The following is a 19,512-nucleotide window of genomic DNA, read 5'->3' as shown; positions in this document are numbered from 1 at the left end:
AACTTTTGAAATACAGGACGTTAAAGCAATTGGACGATAGTTGGAGGGTTGGGAGTGGTCACCCTTCTTTGGGACTGGCTGAATGAGAGCAAACTTCCAGCAAGAAGGGAAGGTACAAGTTGACAGACAAAGGCGAAATAGTTTGCCTAGGCAGGGTGTAAGCACAGAAGCACTGTCATGTAGTAACTTTTTCACTTCCATGCTCACTTCCCTGTTTTTTATCACTGCTTTCAAAGAACCAGCAACCTTTCTTCCCTGCTGTACCCTTTCAAGCACTTCACCCTCCAAACCCCCATCCTTACTCATCACACTACCCAACTACTTAAATGTACTCACATTTTCAATTCTTCACCATCCAACCTCGCTGTACATTCACTGACTTCACCTCTCTCTAAGACCATCACTTTACTCTTCCCTACATTCACCTTTAGATTCTGTTTCTTACACACTCTCCCAAACTCATCCACCAAGCCTTGCAGCTCCCCTTCGTCTTCATTCAACAACACAGTATCATCTGCAAACAACAGTACAGGGAGTTTCCAAACACTATCCTCTCTCACCAGAGCCACTCCAACATCCACTACCCTACCTTGTACCTCTTTTATTTCCCCATCCATGTACAGATTGAACAACCATGGAGACATGACACATCCCTGTTTCAACCTAACTTTCAAAGAGAAAAATTCACTTAGTTCACCATCCACACGCACTGCAGCCTTCGCACCATCGTACATACTCTTCACAGCATTCAACAACTTCCCATCTACTCCATATATTCTGAACACTTTCCACAATCCTTGTCTATCCACCCTGTCATATGCTTTCTCCAAATCCATGAAAGCTGCATACAACTTCTTTCCCTTCTCTAGAAACTTTTTCCACTAAAGATCTAAGAATAAATATCTGATCTACACAACCTCTTCCCTTCCTAAAGCCTCCCTGTTCTTCTCCAACTAATTTCTCTGTTCTTTCTCTAACTCTGTCAATAAGTATCCTACCATACACTTTTCCTATTATACTAAGAAGACAAATGCCCCTATGATTACCACACACTTCTTTTTCCCCTTTTCCTTTGTACAAGGGTATAATTATACCTGACTTCCAATCCTCCGGGACTCTACCTTCCTCCCAGGCCAATCTGCACATTTTCCACATCCATTCTACTACTATCTCTCCCCCATACTTCAGCATTTCACCACACACTCCATCAATTCCTGGGTCTTTCCCCAATTTAACTTTCTTCATTGCTTCCACAACTTCTATCTTACTGATTTCTTCCTGTCTTCTCACCTCCCTCCTTCTCTCAGCCATTCCCCAGCCACTTATACTCGCATTACTTCCATCCTCTATGTTCAACAATTCCTTAAAGTGTTCTCTCCATCCACTCACTTTTTCTCCCTTCTCCACTAGTAATCTACCATTTTTATTTTTCACTCCCCTGATAACTTCACTTCCACCCTGTCTTACTCTTTTCACCTCTTTCCAGAACATTTTCTTACAGTCCCTCCACTTTACACTCAAATTCCTTCCAAATTCCTCATCCACTATCTTCTTACTCTCTCTTACTAATCTTTTCACCTCTCTCTTTCTTTCGACATATAACTCTCTCTTCCGCCTCTCAACTTCTTCCACACCCCTATTTCTCATCCATTCATTGTATGCTTTCTTCTATTGTGCCACAGCCTGTCTCACCTCTTCAGTCCACCACGCTGTTCCTTGCACCCCCCTCAGTCTTCTCTTCCTTCCACACACCACATCACATGCTGCACATATTTCTTCTGTAAATATCCTACACACACCTTCAACGTCTCCCGTCTGCTCCAATTCATATTTGCCCAATCGTTCCTGCACTTCTCTCTTATACTCTGCCTTTTTCTTACCCTCTTGTAACCTTTCCACTCTCTTCACAACTACTCCTTCCTCTCGTCTTTCCCTTCTTCTATTCCTCCATCTTACTTGAATCCTAATTCTGGCCACCACCAAGTAGTGGTCAGAAAGTCCACTCCCCCAACCTCTATAAGCTCTTGCATCCATTACACATCTTCGCATCCTTTCATCCACACACACATAATCAATCATTGCCTTCCTTTCATTCAGTTCACCACCCACCCTTCTCATCACTCGCCATGTATACCTGTGGATCATTTTATGCCTGAAGAGGGTATTGGCTATCACCAACCTCCTCCCAGCACAAATGTCCACTAACGCACTCCCATTCTCATATATCTCCGCAGGCACACCCCACTCACCAGCTATTCCATCCACCTTCACATTCCCAACTTTACCATTCATATCACCGATCAAAAACACTCTCTCATTCCTTCCAAACTTTTCCATGCACACTTCTACATTTGTCCAGAACTCTTCTCTCACTCTTCTAGCATGATCTTGTGTTGGCGCATACACACACACAATCGCCCACATTTGTACTCCAACTTTCAACTTTACCCACACAATCCTTGACCCAACTGATCCATACTCTCTTACGCTCTTCTTCCATCTTTTACTCACAACTATACATACTCCTTCCTTTGCCCTCTCATTCTCACCTACTCCTGCACATATACCCCATCCATACTCCCATTCTCTCACACTTTCTCCTCTCCATTTTGTTTCAGTTATTCCACATACATCCACTTTCGCACCCTCAAGCACCTGGACAATCTCTCTCTCTTTCACCTCATCATTCACTCCTCTTACATTCCATGTACCCATTACCAAGTCCTTTGTCCGGTCCTGGGTCGTCATCCTCTGGTCAGTCCTTGTCCGAGGCTTCTTATTTGTTTTTTTAGTTAGTTGTTTTCCGGGGAGGGGCACTAAAGGCCCTATCACACGGCACTTCATACGAGGTTTGCCGAAGATACGATGGTAAATCGGAACAGTAACGTGGTAAAATTGCCGACGATACCATGGGCATTTGGAACCCATCTGGATGGATTCCTGCCGAGGATACGACGGGCAAAACAGTGTGACCAAAACCCAGGCTACTCGACAGAGAATATATCATACTAAATTATTAAACATTTAGCCTAACACTGAATACTTATTAATATTTTATAATAAATATCAATCATTTTGAAGGCCTTATAAAGAGTTAATATTTCCTACACCAAGAAAACTGTGATGTCGATAAATTATCACGTGTTTACAACTGAGGACTCCACTGCAGGTAGAGTAGACGAACCAATCGCCACCTGAAAACACCACCACATCAACAACGTACTGATGGCTTTATCATCGATTTCCTGGACAAGGGCAGCTGAATTCTCCCTTATAAAGAAATTGAGACAGTTCCACGTGTGTACCAGTTTGTAAACAAAAGTTGCTTCTCCTTATTCTTTACCGAGTCAGCGACAGCGATCACTTTCCACAGTCGCGAGACGGGGCTCTGGCAACAGTGTGAGAAGCATTTCCTCTGCCGAGGATACGAGGAACATGTGTGATAGCGTCCAAGTTTTGTTCCACTTAAATCTTCCTCGGCCGTTCCTGGTACGAGGTACCGTGTGATAGGGCCTTAACCCTCCGCCAACCCTTTTAGTCCCCTTTTACGACAAGCAGGGATACTGAGGGAGTATTCTTGAAAAAAAAACCCTACCCCCAGGGGGGGTACAACTTCTTTCCCTTCCCTTCTCTAGAAACTTTTCCACTAAAGATCTAAGAATGAATATCTGATCTACACAACCTCTTCCCTTCTTAAAGCCTCCCTGTTCTTCTCCAACTACTTCCTCTGTTCTTTCTCTAACTCTGTCAATAAGTATCCTACCATACACTTTTCCTACTATACTAAGAAGACAAATGCCCCTATGATTACCAAACACTTCTTTTTCCCCTTTTCCTTTGTACAAGGGAATAATTATACCTGACTTCCAATCCTCTGGGACTCTACCTTCCTCCCAGGCCAATCTGCACATTTTCCACATCCATTCTACTACTATCTCTCCCCCATGCTTCAGCATTTCACCACACACTCCATCAATTCCTGGGGCTTTCCCCAATTTAACTTTCTTCATTGCTTCCACAATTTCTATCCTACTGATTTCTTCCTGTCTTCTCACCTCCCTCCTTCTCCCAGCCATTCCCCAGCCACTTATACTCGCATTACTCCCATCCTGTATGTTCAACAATTCCTTAAAGTGTTCTCTCCATCTGCTCACTTTTTCTCCCTTCTCCACTATTACTCGTAATCTACCATTTTTATTTTTCACTCCCCTGCTAACCTCACTTCCAACCTGTCTTACTCTCTTCACCTCTTTCCAGAACATTTTCTTACAGTCCCTCCACTTTACACTCAAATTCCTTCCAAATTCCTCATCCATTCTCTTCTTACTCTCTCTTAATAATCTTGTCACCTCTCTCTTTCTTTCTACATATAACTCTTTCTTCCGCCTCTCAACTTCCTCCACGTCCCTATTTCTCATCCATTCATTGTATGCTTTCTTCTTTTGTGCCACAGCCTGTCTCACCTCTTCAGTCCACCACGCTGTTCCTTGCACCCCCCTCCGTCTTCTCTTCATCCCACACACCACATCACATGCTGCACATATTTCTTCTGTAAATATCCTGCACACACCTTCCATGTCCCCCATCTGCTCCAATTCATATTTGCCCAATCGTTCCTGCACTTCTCTCTTATATTCTGCCTTTTTCTCATCCTCTTGTAACCTTTCCACTCTCCTTGCAAATACTCCTTCTTCCCGTCCTTCCCTTCTTCTATTTCTCCATCTTATTTGGATCTTGATTCTGGCCACCACCAAGTAGTGGTCAGAAAGTCCATTCCCCCAACCTCTATAAGCTCGTGCATCCATTACACACTACACTTATTATTATTGTTATTTTTATTATTACAGTAAAAGTCCTGTAATCCGAAACGCAGGGTACTGACGGTCTCTCGGACTAGTGTTTTTTTCGGACTATTGGAATGGACCCTCGAAAACATTAGAAATATGTACATGATCATAAGGGTTATTGTTTTATTCACTGGAAATGCATAAAACTGAAGGTGAATAGTTGCAGGCAGGTGCATCCAAGTCCAAGGTCAAGTCCAAGCAAGATAAATCCTTAGATAAAGCCCAGAAATTTTTGAAAAAAGATGAGAAAAAACTGAAAAATTTCTCCTTCAAAAATTCAGAGAATTGGGAGTACTGTACTGGGATAATTAGATTATTGGTGCTCAGAAAAGGAAGTCTTTTAATATATTATTACTAATCTATCTATCCATTGTCAGATGCCTTAGTCCTATACAGGGTGGCCACAAACAAATTGCCTCCATGTTGCCCTGTCCCCCGCCATTTCAAAGCCCTCCTCCCAGCTTACACACCCATCTCTCACATAGTGTACCTCTCCACTCCATCCCTCCATCACATCCTTGGTCTCCCCCTCCCTCTCCCCCCCTCCACCTCACTCAAATACACTTTCCTCGTCAGTCTCTCACTCTCCATCCTCTCCACATGGCCAAACCACCTCAGTGTGTTTCTCCTAATGCTTCCTGCCACATTCACATCCACACCACAATGCTCTTTCACTTCCTCATTTGTCAGCCTGTCTCTCCATGTGACTCCAAATGCTTCTCTCAAATAACCCATTTCCACTGCTCTCACTCTTGAATTCTGTCCCTCCAGCAAGGTCCAAGCTTCACTTCCATACATTTGAGTTGGTATCACAATACGGTCATGTAGTAACTTTTTCACTTCCATGCTCACTTCACTGTTTCATTTCACTGCTATCAAGGAACCAGCAACCTTTTTTCCTTGTTGTAGCCTTTCATGCACTTCACCCTATAAACTTCCATCCTTATTCATCACACTACGCAAATACTTAAACGCGCTCATATTTTTCATTTCCTGCTCATCCAATCTCACTGTACATTCACTAACTTCACTTCTCTGGAAGACCATAACTTTACTCTTCCCTACATTCACCTTTGGATTCCATTTCTTACGCTCATTCCCAAACTCATCCACCAAGCCTTGCAGCTCCCCTTCGTCTTGACTTAACAACATAGTATCATCTACAAACAACAGGAGGTTGTCAAATTCTGCCCTCTCTCAATAGGGCCGCTTCAACATCCACTGCTCTACTTTGTATCTCTTTTATAACCCCATCCATATACAGATTGAATGACCATGGAGACATGACACATCCCTGTTTCAATCCAACCTTCAAATAGAAAAATTCACTCACTTCACTACCCACACGCACTGCAGCCTTAGCACGCTCATACACACTCTTCACGGCATTCAACAACTTCCCATGTACACCATATATTCTTATTACTTTCCACAATCCTTGTCTATCCACCCTGTCATATGCTTTCTCCAAATCCATGAAGGCCGCATACAACTTCCTTCCCTTCTCTAGAAACTTTTCCACTAAAGATCTAGGAATAAATATCTGATCTACACAACTTTTTCCCATCCTAAAACCTCCCTGTTCTTCCCCAACTAATTCCTTTGTTATATTCATGATTGGATGAGGCAGAGAAAGATATATTTTGGGATGATTTAATACGTGTAGTAGGTGGTATGCAGGATGATGAGACAGTGGTTTTGGAAGGGGACTTAAATGGTCATGTAGGTAAAGCAGCACAAGGTTATGAAGGAGTACATGGGGGATATGCATATGGTATAAGGAATGCGGAAGGGGAAAGAATGCTCGAGTTTGGGGAGGCAACGGACATCATTGTGTGGAACACATATTTTAGGAAAAGAGACAGTAGGTTAATTATGTATGAGTCTGGGGGAAATAGCAGTCAGATAGATTATTTTCTGGTTAGGAGGACTGATAGGAGGTTAGTGAGGGATGTTAAAGTTATAGGAAGTGAGGAGTGTGCGCAGCACCACAAACTATTGATTTGTGATATGGTGCTTAAAGAACAAGTGATGAAAAAGAGAACTTATGTACCTAGGAGGAAAATATGGAAGCTGAAAAACCAAGTAGTAAGGGATGCCTTCTATAGCGAATTGAGCAGAGTGGTGGCTGAACAGGGAGCTGTAGACAGAGGCATTAATGAACAGTACAGAGTCCTCAAGAACAATCTCTTGAGAGTTGCTGATGTAACATGCAGTTTGACAAGAGGACCACCATGACATAAAGTAACCTGGTGGTGGGATGAGGGTGTAGAAGCTGCAGTTAAGGAGAAAAGATGGCTTTTCCGGGAATGGAAGAAGGGTGGTAGCAAGGAGGAATACTTGGCTGCCAAGCGTAGGGCTAGAAGAGAGGTATACAGGGCAAAGTCTGAGTCACAGAGACTTTTACTTGATAACCTAAATCATGGGGAAAGGAAAAATATGACATTTAGAGTGGCAGGTCAGATGAAAAGGAATAATCAAGATATTATAGGTGAGCAGTGTGTGAAGAATGATGAAGGAAGGGTAGTGGTGAACAGTGAGGATATTAAAGATGCATGGAGAGAGCATTATAGTCGGTTGTTGAATGAGGAGTTTGACTGGGACAGGGAAGGTTTGGAGCCAGCAGATCCAGTGTTTGACCCTTGGCCTTTGATTGATGCTGCGGCTGTGAGTGAGGCAATAGGCAGGATGAAGGAGGGAAGGCAGCAGGTGTGTCTGGGTTGACTGTTGAAATGCTGAAGGCCTCAGGCGATATAGGGGTGAGGTTAGTCACTGACCTGATTAATATGATTATTTATGAGTGTGTTGTCCCAGATGACTGGCTGAAAAGTGTAATTGTAAATGTGCATAAAGGGAAGGGTGATGCCCTGGAAAGAGGAAATTATACAGGTATAAAGCTTTTAGATCAGATAATGAAGGTAATGAACAGAGTTTTAGAAGCTATGATTAGAGAAAGAATGAATATTGATGAGATGCAGTTTGGGTTTATGCCAGGTAGGGGGACCACTGATGCCATATTCATTGTCTGACAGCAGCAGGAAAAATATATTGGTAGAAGGGATCTGTATTTTGTTTTTGTTGATTTGGAAAAGGCCTTTGACAGAGTCAGTAGAGAGGTGGTGAAGTGGGCAATGAGAAAGCTTGGCTTGGAGGAGTGGCTGGTTAGGGTGGTTATGGCTATACATGGGTAAGAGTGAATGGAGATTTGAGTGATGAGTTTTCCATGAATGTTGGTGTGCATCAGGGGTCAGTTTTGAGTCCCATGTTGTTTATCATGATACCTCAAGCCCTCTCATATGATTTTAGAAACGGACTCCCGTGGGAGATGTTGTATGCTGATGATTTGGTGTTGATTGCAGAGAATGAAAAGGAGGCGGAGGAAAGGTTTAAGAAGTGGAGAGATGGTATGGCGCACAAGGGCTTAAGGGTAAATGCAGATAAAACAAATGTCATATATCTAGGATTGGTGGCGGTACTGTCAAAGACGAGGGAGAGCGGCCATGTGCAGTTTGCCACAAGGGCGTGGGAAGTAATTCCATCTTGTGCAGTGTTTGTGATAAATGGGTGCACAAGAGATGTAGTGGTATCAGAGGTAGACTGCGAGATAATGCTGATTTTATGTGTATGGCATGTCGGGGAGAACAGGTGGAGATTGTCAGACGTGAAAGGACTGAACTTGCTGGTGAATCTCGTGAGTGTGTGGAAGAGTTTTGTTATCTGGGAGACATGTTGTGTGCTGGAGGTGGGGCTTGAGCTAGCTCTGTGGCTAGGGTGAGAAGTGGTTGGAAGAAGTTCAGAGAGCTCTTGCCTCTCCTGACACTGAGAGGACTCTCCCTACGTGCTATAGGGTCTTTGTATGCAGCATATGTTAGGAGTGTAATGCTGTATGGTAGTGAGACCTGGGCAGTAAAGGAGGAGGATATTCGCCAGCTCAGACGTACAGAAATGACAATGATTAGGTGGATGTGTAGTGCGTCCCTGCGTGCAAGGTCCGGGGGGGCTTGGTTTACGATGGAAGAGTTGAGAGGTAGGATGGGACTGGAGTGCATTGGTGTTGTGATGAGGAGAGGTAGATTGAGATGGTTTGGACATGTGGAGAGGATGGGGGATGATAATTGGGTGAGGAAGGTGAGAAGTGTTAATAATGGGGGTGGGGTTATGAGGGGTAGACCGAGAAAGACATGGGATGAGGTCATTGTAACCTCAGGGTTAAGGGACTGAACAGGCAGGCTGCAATGGATCGTGCAGCATGGAGAGCCGCCATTAGGTGACCAAGGCCGACGCATGCAAGCATGTTGGAGCCTTTAAAAACAAAATGAAACGAAACGATGTCTCTAATTCTGCTAATAAGTATCCTACCATATACTTTTCCTATTACACTAAGAAGACAAATGCCCCTATGATTACCACACACTTCTTTTTCCCTTTTTTCTTTGTACAGGGGAATAACTACAGTGGGCTCGCCTACTATGCAAGCTCAGAGTGCGTGAATCGCATTGTGCGTGTGACAAAAAATAATAACCAAAAAGCTTGACTGCGCGAGTTTACCTCACAAAATGTGAGGTAGAGGCAAGGAGTGGCTCAAAAATGCCATTTTCCATGAGTACGCAACCCCTGCCCCCACACAACGTGCCAATAGTGACCTAGAGGCTCATGGGGAAGGTTACCGAAGAGGAGTCTATAGTAAGATCTCGCCAATAACAACTCTGACAATAACGTATTTGGCAATAATGATAAGTTAAAAAAGATACCCAGTTTCTATGATAATGATGGTTATTTTGCAAATACCAAGATGTTATACTGTCAATACAGTACATCTGTAACAAGATGAGGAATGAAACTGACAAGCAAGAAAAGATGAAGGAAATTGCCGAAAATATAAGCAGTTAGTGAGGAGGAGAGGGAGGATCCTCCCCTGACTCACCCGCCGCTGTCCCTTCCTTCTCCACTGCCCCACCTGACTCACCAGCTACCTCTCCCTCTGCCTCCACAGCCCCACCTGACTCACCTGCTTCACCTGGCATACCTGCAACCCCCACCATAATGACTGTTGCCGCATTCTGGAAGAAATGTAACATTCGACAGGCTGTAAATTTCTTCGTCAAAGCATGGTATAATACAAAATTGGCAACTGTTAAACACACGTGGTGCAGCCAGGGTCGCAGCAGGGGCACTCTGTGTTGCCGCGCCTCAAAACCCCTGTTATTTAAGTCCATCATGCCTGTTGCCTACTACAGACAAATTGTTAACCCGCGCTGTCCCGGCGACGTGAATTAACGTCCGCACATGATGTGCACTCATGTCCCGGCGACATGAATTAACACGGCAACATTGCAAGGTCCCTAATTTGCAAAATTTTCAATTTTCGCGAGTGATTTCGCAAGTGATTTTTGGCACTATATACGGGACACCTTCCTCTATTCCTCTACAAGATGCCAAGCAGGGACAATGCCTTACACCGCATAACCTCTCGCCCCCCACCCCTGCGCGCCATTGTCTCGGCAATTCACCTGTTACCAGTGACCTGGCCAATAAAGACATTCAGGGCCAGAGTGATTCCCCAATCGATGACAATGTGGACAAAGTTTACATAGCATTAGAGGAAGAAACAGTCAGAAATGATGATCAGGTAATGTGGGAAAAAAAAGGTCATGAATGGTGATGAGTTAGTGAGTGAAACAATGCTTATAATGCCTATATTACTGTTTGAAAACCAATATACTCTTGTACTACATATAAATTCGTACCAAGTAAATAAATAAATACTGTTTATGAGTGGATAAAATAGTTACCTTCCCATAGAACTCGTTTTCTTTGGTGCCAGCCTGTTAGAAAACCCAGTCAGGTAAGGAAGTACTCGTACCTAAATCGAGTATTTTAAACCTCAGGTGAGCGATTTCTCTATGAATTTTCGATGTTTCTCACCAAAAGCGGATGTTTGAGCCAAAAAAAAAAAAAAAAAAAAAAAAAAAAAAAAAAAAGGGGTCCAAAAATGTCGGAACTGGGGCGTACTATTGCCCAGAAAACGTCGGGATGGGGCGGGTTAAGGTGACTGACCATATTTTTGTTATTGTAGCTGTATCTGTAGTAATATGTCTCAAAAATTATTCCTTTATTATGTCTCTAAGGGCCAAAAAATGTCAAGGTATGAGGGGGTACCACCCATATGTTATTTTTCCCATAAGATTATGTATTCTCAGTGAGCAATTTCACACTGCATGAGGACCAGGAGCGCCCATTCAATCGCACAATGTGCGAGCCCATTGTATTCCTAATTTCCAATCCTTAGGGACTCTTACCTTCCTCCCAGGCCAATCTGCACATCTTCCACATCCATTCTACTACTATCTCTCCCCCATGCTTCAGCATTTCACCACACACTCCATCAATTCCTGGGGCTTTCCCCATTTTGACTTTCTTCATAGCTTCCACAACTTCCATCCTATTGATTTCTTCCTCGCTTCTTATTCTTATTATATATTATTTTTAATTATTATTTTTTAGTGGGATTTCAACACCAACCACTATAATGCCTGGTGATCTAATGAGTTAAGATGCTCCAGCCAGATTGGGTCAATATAGGTGTCTGAGGGAAGGCTACAGCCTAATGCTAACATAATGCTACTCAGGGATCAGCAGCTGGTCACTCTCCTCCTAAATGTGTGGACTTAATAGCCTATCCCAGTGCTCCTGATGGGACAATAAATGGTTTGATGATAGACAGATAGATTCTAATACTGTATAAAATAGCAAGGTATTTTTGTACAATTTATTCCACTCTTATTGTTACCCATTTAAAACTTTTTTTTGTTTTCTGTAATACATAGGATATTACAACAGTGCATGGTGGATTTCTGGTCAGAATGCCCTGGTTGGAGTGACAGCCTTGCACATGTTTGGTCTCCATGAGGTGACTGGAAGTTTTCAATCATGTAATGCCAGCAAGGACAATAGGCTGGTCATCTGTCCTTTAATGCAGTGGATTACAGTAGCCTAGTCTCAGGCACCTACATCTTGAAGGGGTAAAATGGGACTATTGGGTGGCTGTTACCTGCCTGACCATATATATTTCACAGTGGGGAAGACAAGCAACTATGCTGTGGTGATGGCTCAGCTATACACCAGAGGAAAGTGCTATGGGCCTCACCCTTTCCTGGTTCAGCTTCGAGACCTGGACACTCACCGCACACTTCCAGGTTAGTGTCTTCCAATTAACATCTTGAACCCAATGACAATTTTTAATATTTTAGTCTTGTTGCTGACACTTTATTCAGTTTAGAATAACCTCCTAGTATGTGTTGTTGTTGCTGTGGCCCAAGGATCATCAGGACCTGAACCCAATGGGCTGCAGGAAACTGGTAGCTTAAAGTGGGTGCTCCCTGAGATATTTTATAAGGCTGTGTTGAAGGATTGTCTGTGTTGCTCAAGTGAAGTACAGGGATGAGTAAGTGTGCTTCATCTTCATCAGCTTCTCATTCTCTATCCTCTCTTTTTTTTTTTTTTTTAAATAACAGAACAGAGGATGGAAAAACAAACGAATAAAAAAAAATAATAATCCATACACCAGATTACTGGTGTCCCCTGTTCATAAAATATCTGTAACAGTTAGACTTGAACAGCTGTAGGTTGAAGTTTGGAGGGAAACAACTCTGGGGACGAGAGTTCCAGGGAGATGCAGTTAGAGGAATGAAAGAATTCTGATAGGCAGAAGTTCTGCAATATGGCTGAGTGACATTCCAGTCATGAGCCCTACCAGATGCCTGTGTGGCACGAGGGAAGGCATGGAGAGGTGGCACCATGGACGCAACTTCGTCTGAGCATTTGCCATAAAAATATCTGTAAAATAATGCAAGGGAGGCAACATTCCTTCTTACTTGTGGGGGAGGTAGTTTATTTGTAGTTCTGGGCAGATGCGCAAACACTTGCGCAAAGCGCAATTGAGCACCATTGAACTCCGGTGAATATCGTTTGCGCATTGTGCACCGCACAAGACCTTGCACAATATTGCGCTTTCGCACGTGAAAATGCAGGTGTGCAAGTGCAAATTTAGTTGTGCTTGCACAACTAAATTTGCACTTGCACACCTGCCTTTCGCACCTGTCCTGTGGATTGCAAACTGCGCAATCCAAAGGACATGTGATCTTGGGAGCTTCCTGTATGACAAGGGATGGGGGAGGCTTCGTTGGGTTGCGAGGGTTCTGGATTGCTGGGGGGAAGCAGGAGGGACGGAGGGTAGTAGCATTTCTTAAAATGCTTCAACAGAGATAATGTATTTTAATATTTTTTAAATTATTAATATTAGTAAATAATAATAAATTAAAATACATTATTTATTAAGAGTAGCATATGCAATTCCTTACAAAAATCATTAAAACATATCATTTAAATTAAATATCCACAGCCTAATAACTTATTAGGCTGTGGATATTTGATTTAAATATGTTTTAATGATTTTTGTAAGGAACTGCATATGCTATTGTATATCTATATTGAATTATTAAATAAAACATCTTGGGAAAATGCAGAGAGAAGTAAAACTGGCAATGTCACAGCCTTTGTTTCCCTGTCCCTCAGACACTCCGCTCCGCAGCCTGCTCACTACTCTATTTGAACTTCAACAAGTGAAAAAGTTACTACATGACAGTACTGTATTGTGATACCAACTCTAATGTATGGAAGTGAAGCTTTAACCTCGTTGGAGGGACAGAAGTCAAGAGGGAGAGCTGTGGAAATAAATGAGTTATTTGAGAGGAGCATGTGGAGTTAAATGGAGAGACAGAGTGACAAATAAGGAAGCGAAGGATCATTGTAGTGTGGATGTGGATGTGATAGGAAAAGTTAGGAGAAACACACTGAGGTGGTTTCGTCATATGGAGAGGATGGAGAGTGAGAGACTAATGAGGAGAGTGTATGTGAGTGAGGTGGAGGGGGGGAGAGGGAGGGGGGGGCCAAGGATGAGATGGAGAGATGGAGTGGAGAAGTATATGAGAGAGGAGGGTGTAAGCTGGGAGCAGGACAGTGAAATGGCAGAGGACAGGGTGACATGGAGGCAATTTGTTGCTTGTTTGTGGCCAGTGGCCACCCCTTACGGGATTAACCCTTTCAGGTCTCAAATAGGTCCCAAGGTCACGTTTGAGAGACGCATTTTTTTGAAAAAAGTCAGGGTTGCAAATAAAGAAAAAAATATAATATTCAGGCACAGGGAAACAATACACATCTGCCTATAAAATATTAGAGCTCTACTCACTATACAAGTGCTGCAAAAATGATGGGAAGTTGCGTAGCAAGTGGTGTGTGGTAGCATGGTGAGTATTGCCATCTCAGTGGGTAGGTAATTTCTTGGTGCATAGGCGACATGATTGCATTGTTTGTTTGCATGTTTTTCCATTATATATATAAAAAAAAAAAAAAAAGTGCACTAATATATGTACATTATATCTCACGTGATTTGTGAATGATTCTTGAGATGTTTTCTTTACAAAAAATAAACGAAAGTTACAAGATCCACATAAAACTATCACTTACTAGTTACCACTGACTAACTGATTTTACTTTGCTCTTATTTTGCTTAGTACTGTCCAAGGCTGTGGGGGTGAAGACATGGGGATAAGCCTACGAGCTTGCCTTTTTTATGTACGTATGTTTAGTTTATTGTTGCTAACTATATCGTCCTGTGTACTTACAGGCAGCAGTAGAGACAGTGATCAAATATTTATTATTTCTCAAAATTTACGGTGTTATAAGTATAACCGGGTTGGTGGAGGGTTAGTGCCCCTCCCTGTAAAACAAATAACTCAAAGTCAAATGGCCACCCCTTACGGGATTATGGCATCTGGGAATAGATAGATAGATAGATAGATAGATAAGTATAACCACGAAATGTGAGAAACTCATGAAATATAAATCAGAAAAAAGTAAGGAGACACTAACAATCATTTGTCAATGAAAAAGGCAACACTCGCTGCACAAGTATGTCCGCCTGGTAACAAATAAATGCATGGTAAACGTATAAAAGGCTATAGAAACAACCCTAGAAACCTAAAATCATAAATCTGTAATTATTCTCCCTCAGTCAGACACTCTAACACCCAGGAAATGAATAAATATTGAGACATACAACGAGGTAATCTCTTGCTTGCCTGTGACGCGGCACTATGTGCTAGGCGGGAGGCAGGAGGTGGGGGATTGAAGGGAGAGTGGAGGGTGGGAGGTAGAGGGGTGGGAGATCGGTGGGAGGTAGGAGGGTGGAGGAAGTAGGGGGTGGGAGATTGGAGGGAAAGTGGAGAGTGGAAGGGTGGGAGGTAGAGGGATGAGGAATCGGTGGGAGGTAGGGGCTGGAGGAAGGGGGATATGAAAGGAAGGAGGGAACTGAGAGCTATGTATTCTCCAGAGCAGTAAAAATATATTGCAAACAATATTCTTTTGCTAAATGAACTGTCTGATACCAAAATAGTAAAAAATATTGCCAGATCAACAGTATAATAAAACCAGTATGTGCAGCCCAACCCCCCACCATGATTAGCTCTTCCCAGAGTGTTTAAACTAAAATATTGTGATCAGCACAAGCCTGGTGGAAGCAGAGGGGTCTGGGGAGCAGCTCGTATCCTCATTTCATTCACCAGCCTCACGCAACAGTTTTCATTCATGCCTAAATATCCTGCCACAGGAGTGGCTAGGAGACCCCTACCAAGAAAGCCACTATAGTAGCCAGGAGACCTGAAAGGGCTAAGGCATGTGGCAATACTGTAGATAGATAGATGGAATTATAATAAATAAAAGTATGCTAATTTATTTAAATATCTCAATATTTTACAGTAATTCCCACAAATACATGCAAATGGTTTGCGCTTGTGCTTTGCTACATTGCGCAAGTTAAATATTTCTCAGATTACGCACTTGTGCTTGCGCAAGGTAGTGAACTGTGGATTGCGCAAGGTCTTTCTTCGTTTGTGCTGGCCACAACTGTTTATTTGTAATGGCAGGGTTGTTAATACTGTAATTCTAACAGCTTTGTTCTGAATTTTGTCTAGTTGTTTTAATGCAACCTCTCCACATCCATTCCATAAAGGTGAGCAATATTCAGGCTGAAAGCACACATGATTCTTATAAATTATAGCTAACTGCTCGTTAGCGAAGAAGTAACAGACTCTGTACAATAATCCAAGTTTCTTCGTGGCAGTTTTAGCAAGTGATCTAACATGAGAGGTCCAGCTGAGGGCACTGTTAAGTGAGACGCCGAGAATTTCAATACTTTTGGAGATGGGAATATTTGTAGCACTGAAGGCAATATACGAATCTGGAAATATCTGTCTATTAGTAAATTGTATATATTTAGTTTTACTAGCATTAAATGAGACAAGGTTGTTTTGTTCCCATTCACTGATCACAGATAGGTCTTGATTTATGGAGATGGCTGTACTGAGCTGAGAGGTAAAGATATTTGACTTTGTAAATGGGTGTCTGAGTGTGAATGAATTATGTAGTGTTGAGTCATCTGCATATGAGTGGATGGGATTGTGGGTGGCAGATAAGAAATCATTAATATGAACCAGGAACAGGGTTGGCGCCAGAACTGATCCCTGCAGCACACCGGTGTTAACTGAGTGGAAATTGGAATATATATCATCTACTTTTACTCTTATTTTCCTGTCACTGAGATATGAGGAAATCAAAGGCACAAAAGACGTTAGTCCATAGCAGGGGAGTTTGGACAGCAGGGAACGGTGCCATACTCTGTTGAAAGCTTTAGAAATATCAAGGGCTACTGCATGAGTTTTTCCATGTAGGTCCATTGACTGATGGATGGTATAAGTTAGGAGACTGAGTATGTCAATGGTGGATCTTTCGTGGCAAAAACCATATTGCCTGTCACTAATTAAGGTGTTGGATTCAAGATGTTTAACAATGTGCTTATTAATTAAAGTTTCAAATACCTTACCGAGAGAAGATGTGATGGCTATTGGTCTGTAATCATAGGGGTCAGAGGAACTTCCTTTCTTTGGAAATGGGTGGATTGGGAATGAAAAAGTACGTGTGCATAGTCTGAACAATTTAGCCAGAACAGAGGCAAGTTCAGGGGAACACTTTTTCAAAATGATTGGCAGAATTCCATCTGGGCCTGGAGCCTTGTTGGTAGGTAAATTGTCTAAGGTGGATTTTACATTTCTTGTTTGTATTTTAAGTGGAACAATTTCAGGAGAGTCAAGTTCTAGTACTGGGACATTCTGTCTGGCATCCTCTATGGTAGAATTTCTGGCAAATATACTGACAAAAATATCTGCTTTCCCATGTGGGTCATTTGTAATGTTGCAATCTGAAGATTTTAGTGGGGGAATGGATGATGACTTGTTAAAGTTATTATTGAAAGAGTTAAGAGTTGACCAGAATATTCTATTGTCATTAGGGTTGTTAAGTAGTTTTGATGCTTGCTTTTGAAGAAAGTTTGATTTGGCTAGATTTATTACAGCTTTTGCATGATTTCTAGCATTTTTAATTGAGAGAGTGATTCACATGTTTTTGATTTTAAGTAAGAGTTATATGATAACGACTTTTGGGTTGTTGCTCTGGCACAGTTGCCATCAAACCATTTTCGAGAGTTCGACCTTTTAGTGAACTGTTGACTTGGTATGAATAAATCCACACCAGCTAGTATTAAGTCGCAAATGTGGGATTGGGTAGAAGTGGGATCGCTAGAGAAGAAAGACTGCCATGGAATGTCAGCAAAATAAATCCATCCCAGTTTGCCCTATCAAAGTGCCATCGGGTCACCCTAACAGGTTCAGAACGGGGAGGTGTGTGAGGCTTTGATGAGATTGTGGTCAGAGGATCCAAGTGGTGACAGTACCTCTATCCTATATTGATCTGGATTATTTGTCAAGAATAAATCCAAGAGATGGGCATTATGGTCGGGATTATCAGGTATTCTGGTTGGTTGCTTTACCAGCTGGGTGAGATTAAACGATTCTGCAAACAGCGTGCACTCTAGACCAGCGTCATCAGTCCTGGCAGAATGCAATAACCAGTCAACATTATGAATGTTAAAATCACTCAAAATGGTAATTTTGGTGCTAAGGGCAAGGTTAAGGTTACTCAACTGTGTGGATATGGAATCAAATACACTGGGTACTGCTTGTAATGTTTTGTCGAACATCCACATCAACACCGCAGTGCTCCTTCACTTCCTCATATATATATGTAATAATAATAATGATTAATAACAATAAAAAATAAAAATAAAAAATAATAATAATAATAACTGTTCAGACATTATGACAGATGTATATGAGTGGTCCAGAGAAACACGAGTCTGAGACAGAAGTTTATTCCTGACTAGTTTCGTACAGATTTGTCTTTCTGTACACCACTCATATACAAAATAGTAATAATAATAATCCATCCATCCATCCATCCATCATCCAATCCTGCATTGCCCCATGAGGGGCATAGGAGCCCGGGGCTAGGCAGTTGGTCCCGACATTTAAGATGAGAGTGACCAACCTCACTCATCCCTGAGTGGCATTACATGAACAATCAACCCCAACCACCCCTTGGATATAAGCCTTCACTGGTTCAATCCAATTGGAGTGAAATACTTACCCACTAAACCACCAGGCACCAAAAATGGGTGACTTTACATTCCCTCTTCTGACTTGCTTTCCTTCATTCTTTCCTCTTCCTTCTGCCTGTGGGTGACTTACACCGAGTGACAAATCAAATGGTTTCCTGTACACCAGGAAACCATTTACTACGCTGGGTGGTAACCATATAACCAAATTTTGACGCCATTTAGTGGGTAATTATTTTGTTCCAATCAGATTGAATCAGTGAAAGCTTATATCCAAGGGGTGGTTGGGGTTGACTGTTCATGTAATGCCACTCAGGGATGAGTGAGGTTGGTCACTCTCATCCTAAATGTCGGGACAAACTGCCTAGACCTGGGCTCCTACGCCCTTCATGGGGCAATGCAGGATTGGATGATGGATGGATGGATGGATTATCATTACTATTATTATTATTGTTGTATATGAGTGGTGTAGAGAAACACGAATCTGTACGAAACTAGTTAATAATAATAATAAATAAATTAATGATAATAATAATAATAATAATAATAATAATAATAATATACTGAATAATAATAATAATAATAATAATAATAGTATATTGTATAATAATAATAATAATAATAATAATAATAATAATAATAATAATAGTATATTGTATAATAATAATACATGTAATAATAATAATAATAATAATAATATTAATAATAATAATAATAGTAGTAGTAGTAGTAGTAGGAGGAAGAGAGAGATGAAAAGATTAATAAGAAAGAGTAAGAAGAGAGTGGATGAGGAATTTGGAAGGAATTTGAGTGTAAAGGGGAGGAAATGTTCTGGAAAGAGGTAAAGAGAGTTAGACTGGGTGATAAAGAACGCAGCAGGGGAGTGAAAGGTAAAAATGGTAGATTGATAGTGGAGAAGGGAGAAAAAGTAAGCAGATGGGGAGAACACTTTAACCCGTGCCGTCCCGGAGACGTGAATTAACGCGGCAACATTGCAAGGTCCCTAATTTGCACAATTTTCAATTTTCGCAAGTGATTTTTGGCATCTATACATGGGACACCTTCCTCTATTCCTCTACAAGATGCCAAGCAGGAACAATG

At 41.9% G+C, this 19,512-nt stretch overlaps 1 protein-coding gene across 1 annotated transcript in view; it reads left to right on the top strand.

The window, feature by feature from the left end:
- Positions 1-19,512, top strand: part of LOC145409612 (peroxisomal acyl-coenzyme A oxidase 1-like) — a 215,424-nt gene that overhangs the window by 63,009 nt on the left and 132,903 nt on the right. The window contains exon 5 of the mRNA XM_080279965.1: positions 11,924-12,043. Coding sequence (XP_080136091.1) covers positions 11,924-12,043 — 120 coding nt within the window. The remainder of the gene's footprint in view (positions 1-11,923; positions 12,044-19,512) is intronic.

The sequence above is a fragment of the Coenobita brevimanus genome, chromosome 82 (assembly GCF_032717465.1).
Source record: "Coenobita brevimanus isolate Jiangsu-jjx chromosome 82, ASM3271746v2, whole genome shotgun sequence".
Lineage (NCBI taxonomy): Eukaryota > Metazoa > Arthropoda > Malacostraca > Decapoda > Coenobitidae > Coenobita > Coenobita brevimanus.
Note: the sequence above shows the minus strand (reverse complement) of the source record. Positions and strands in the feature narration are given on the sequence as shown.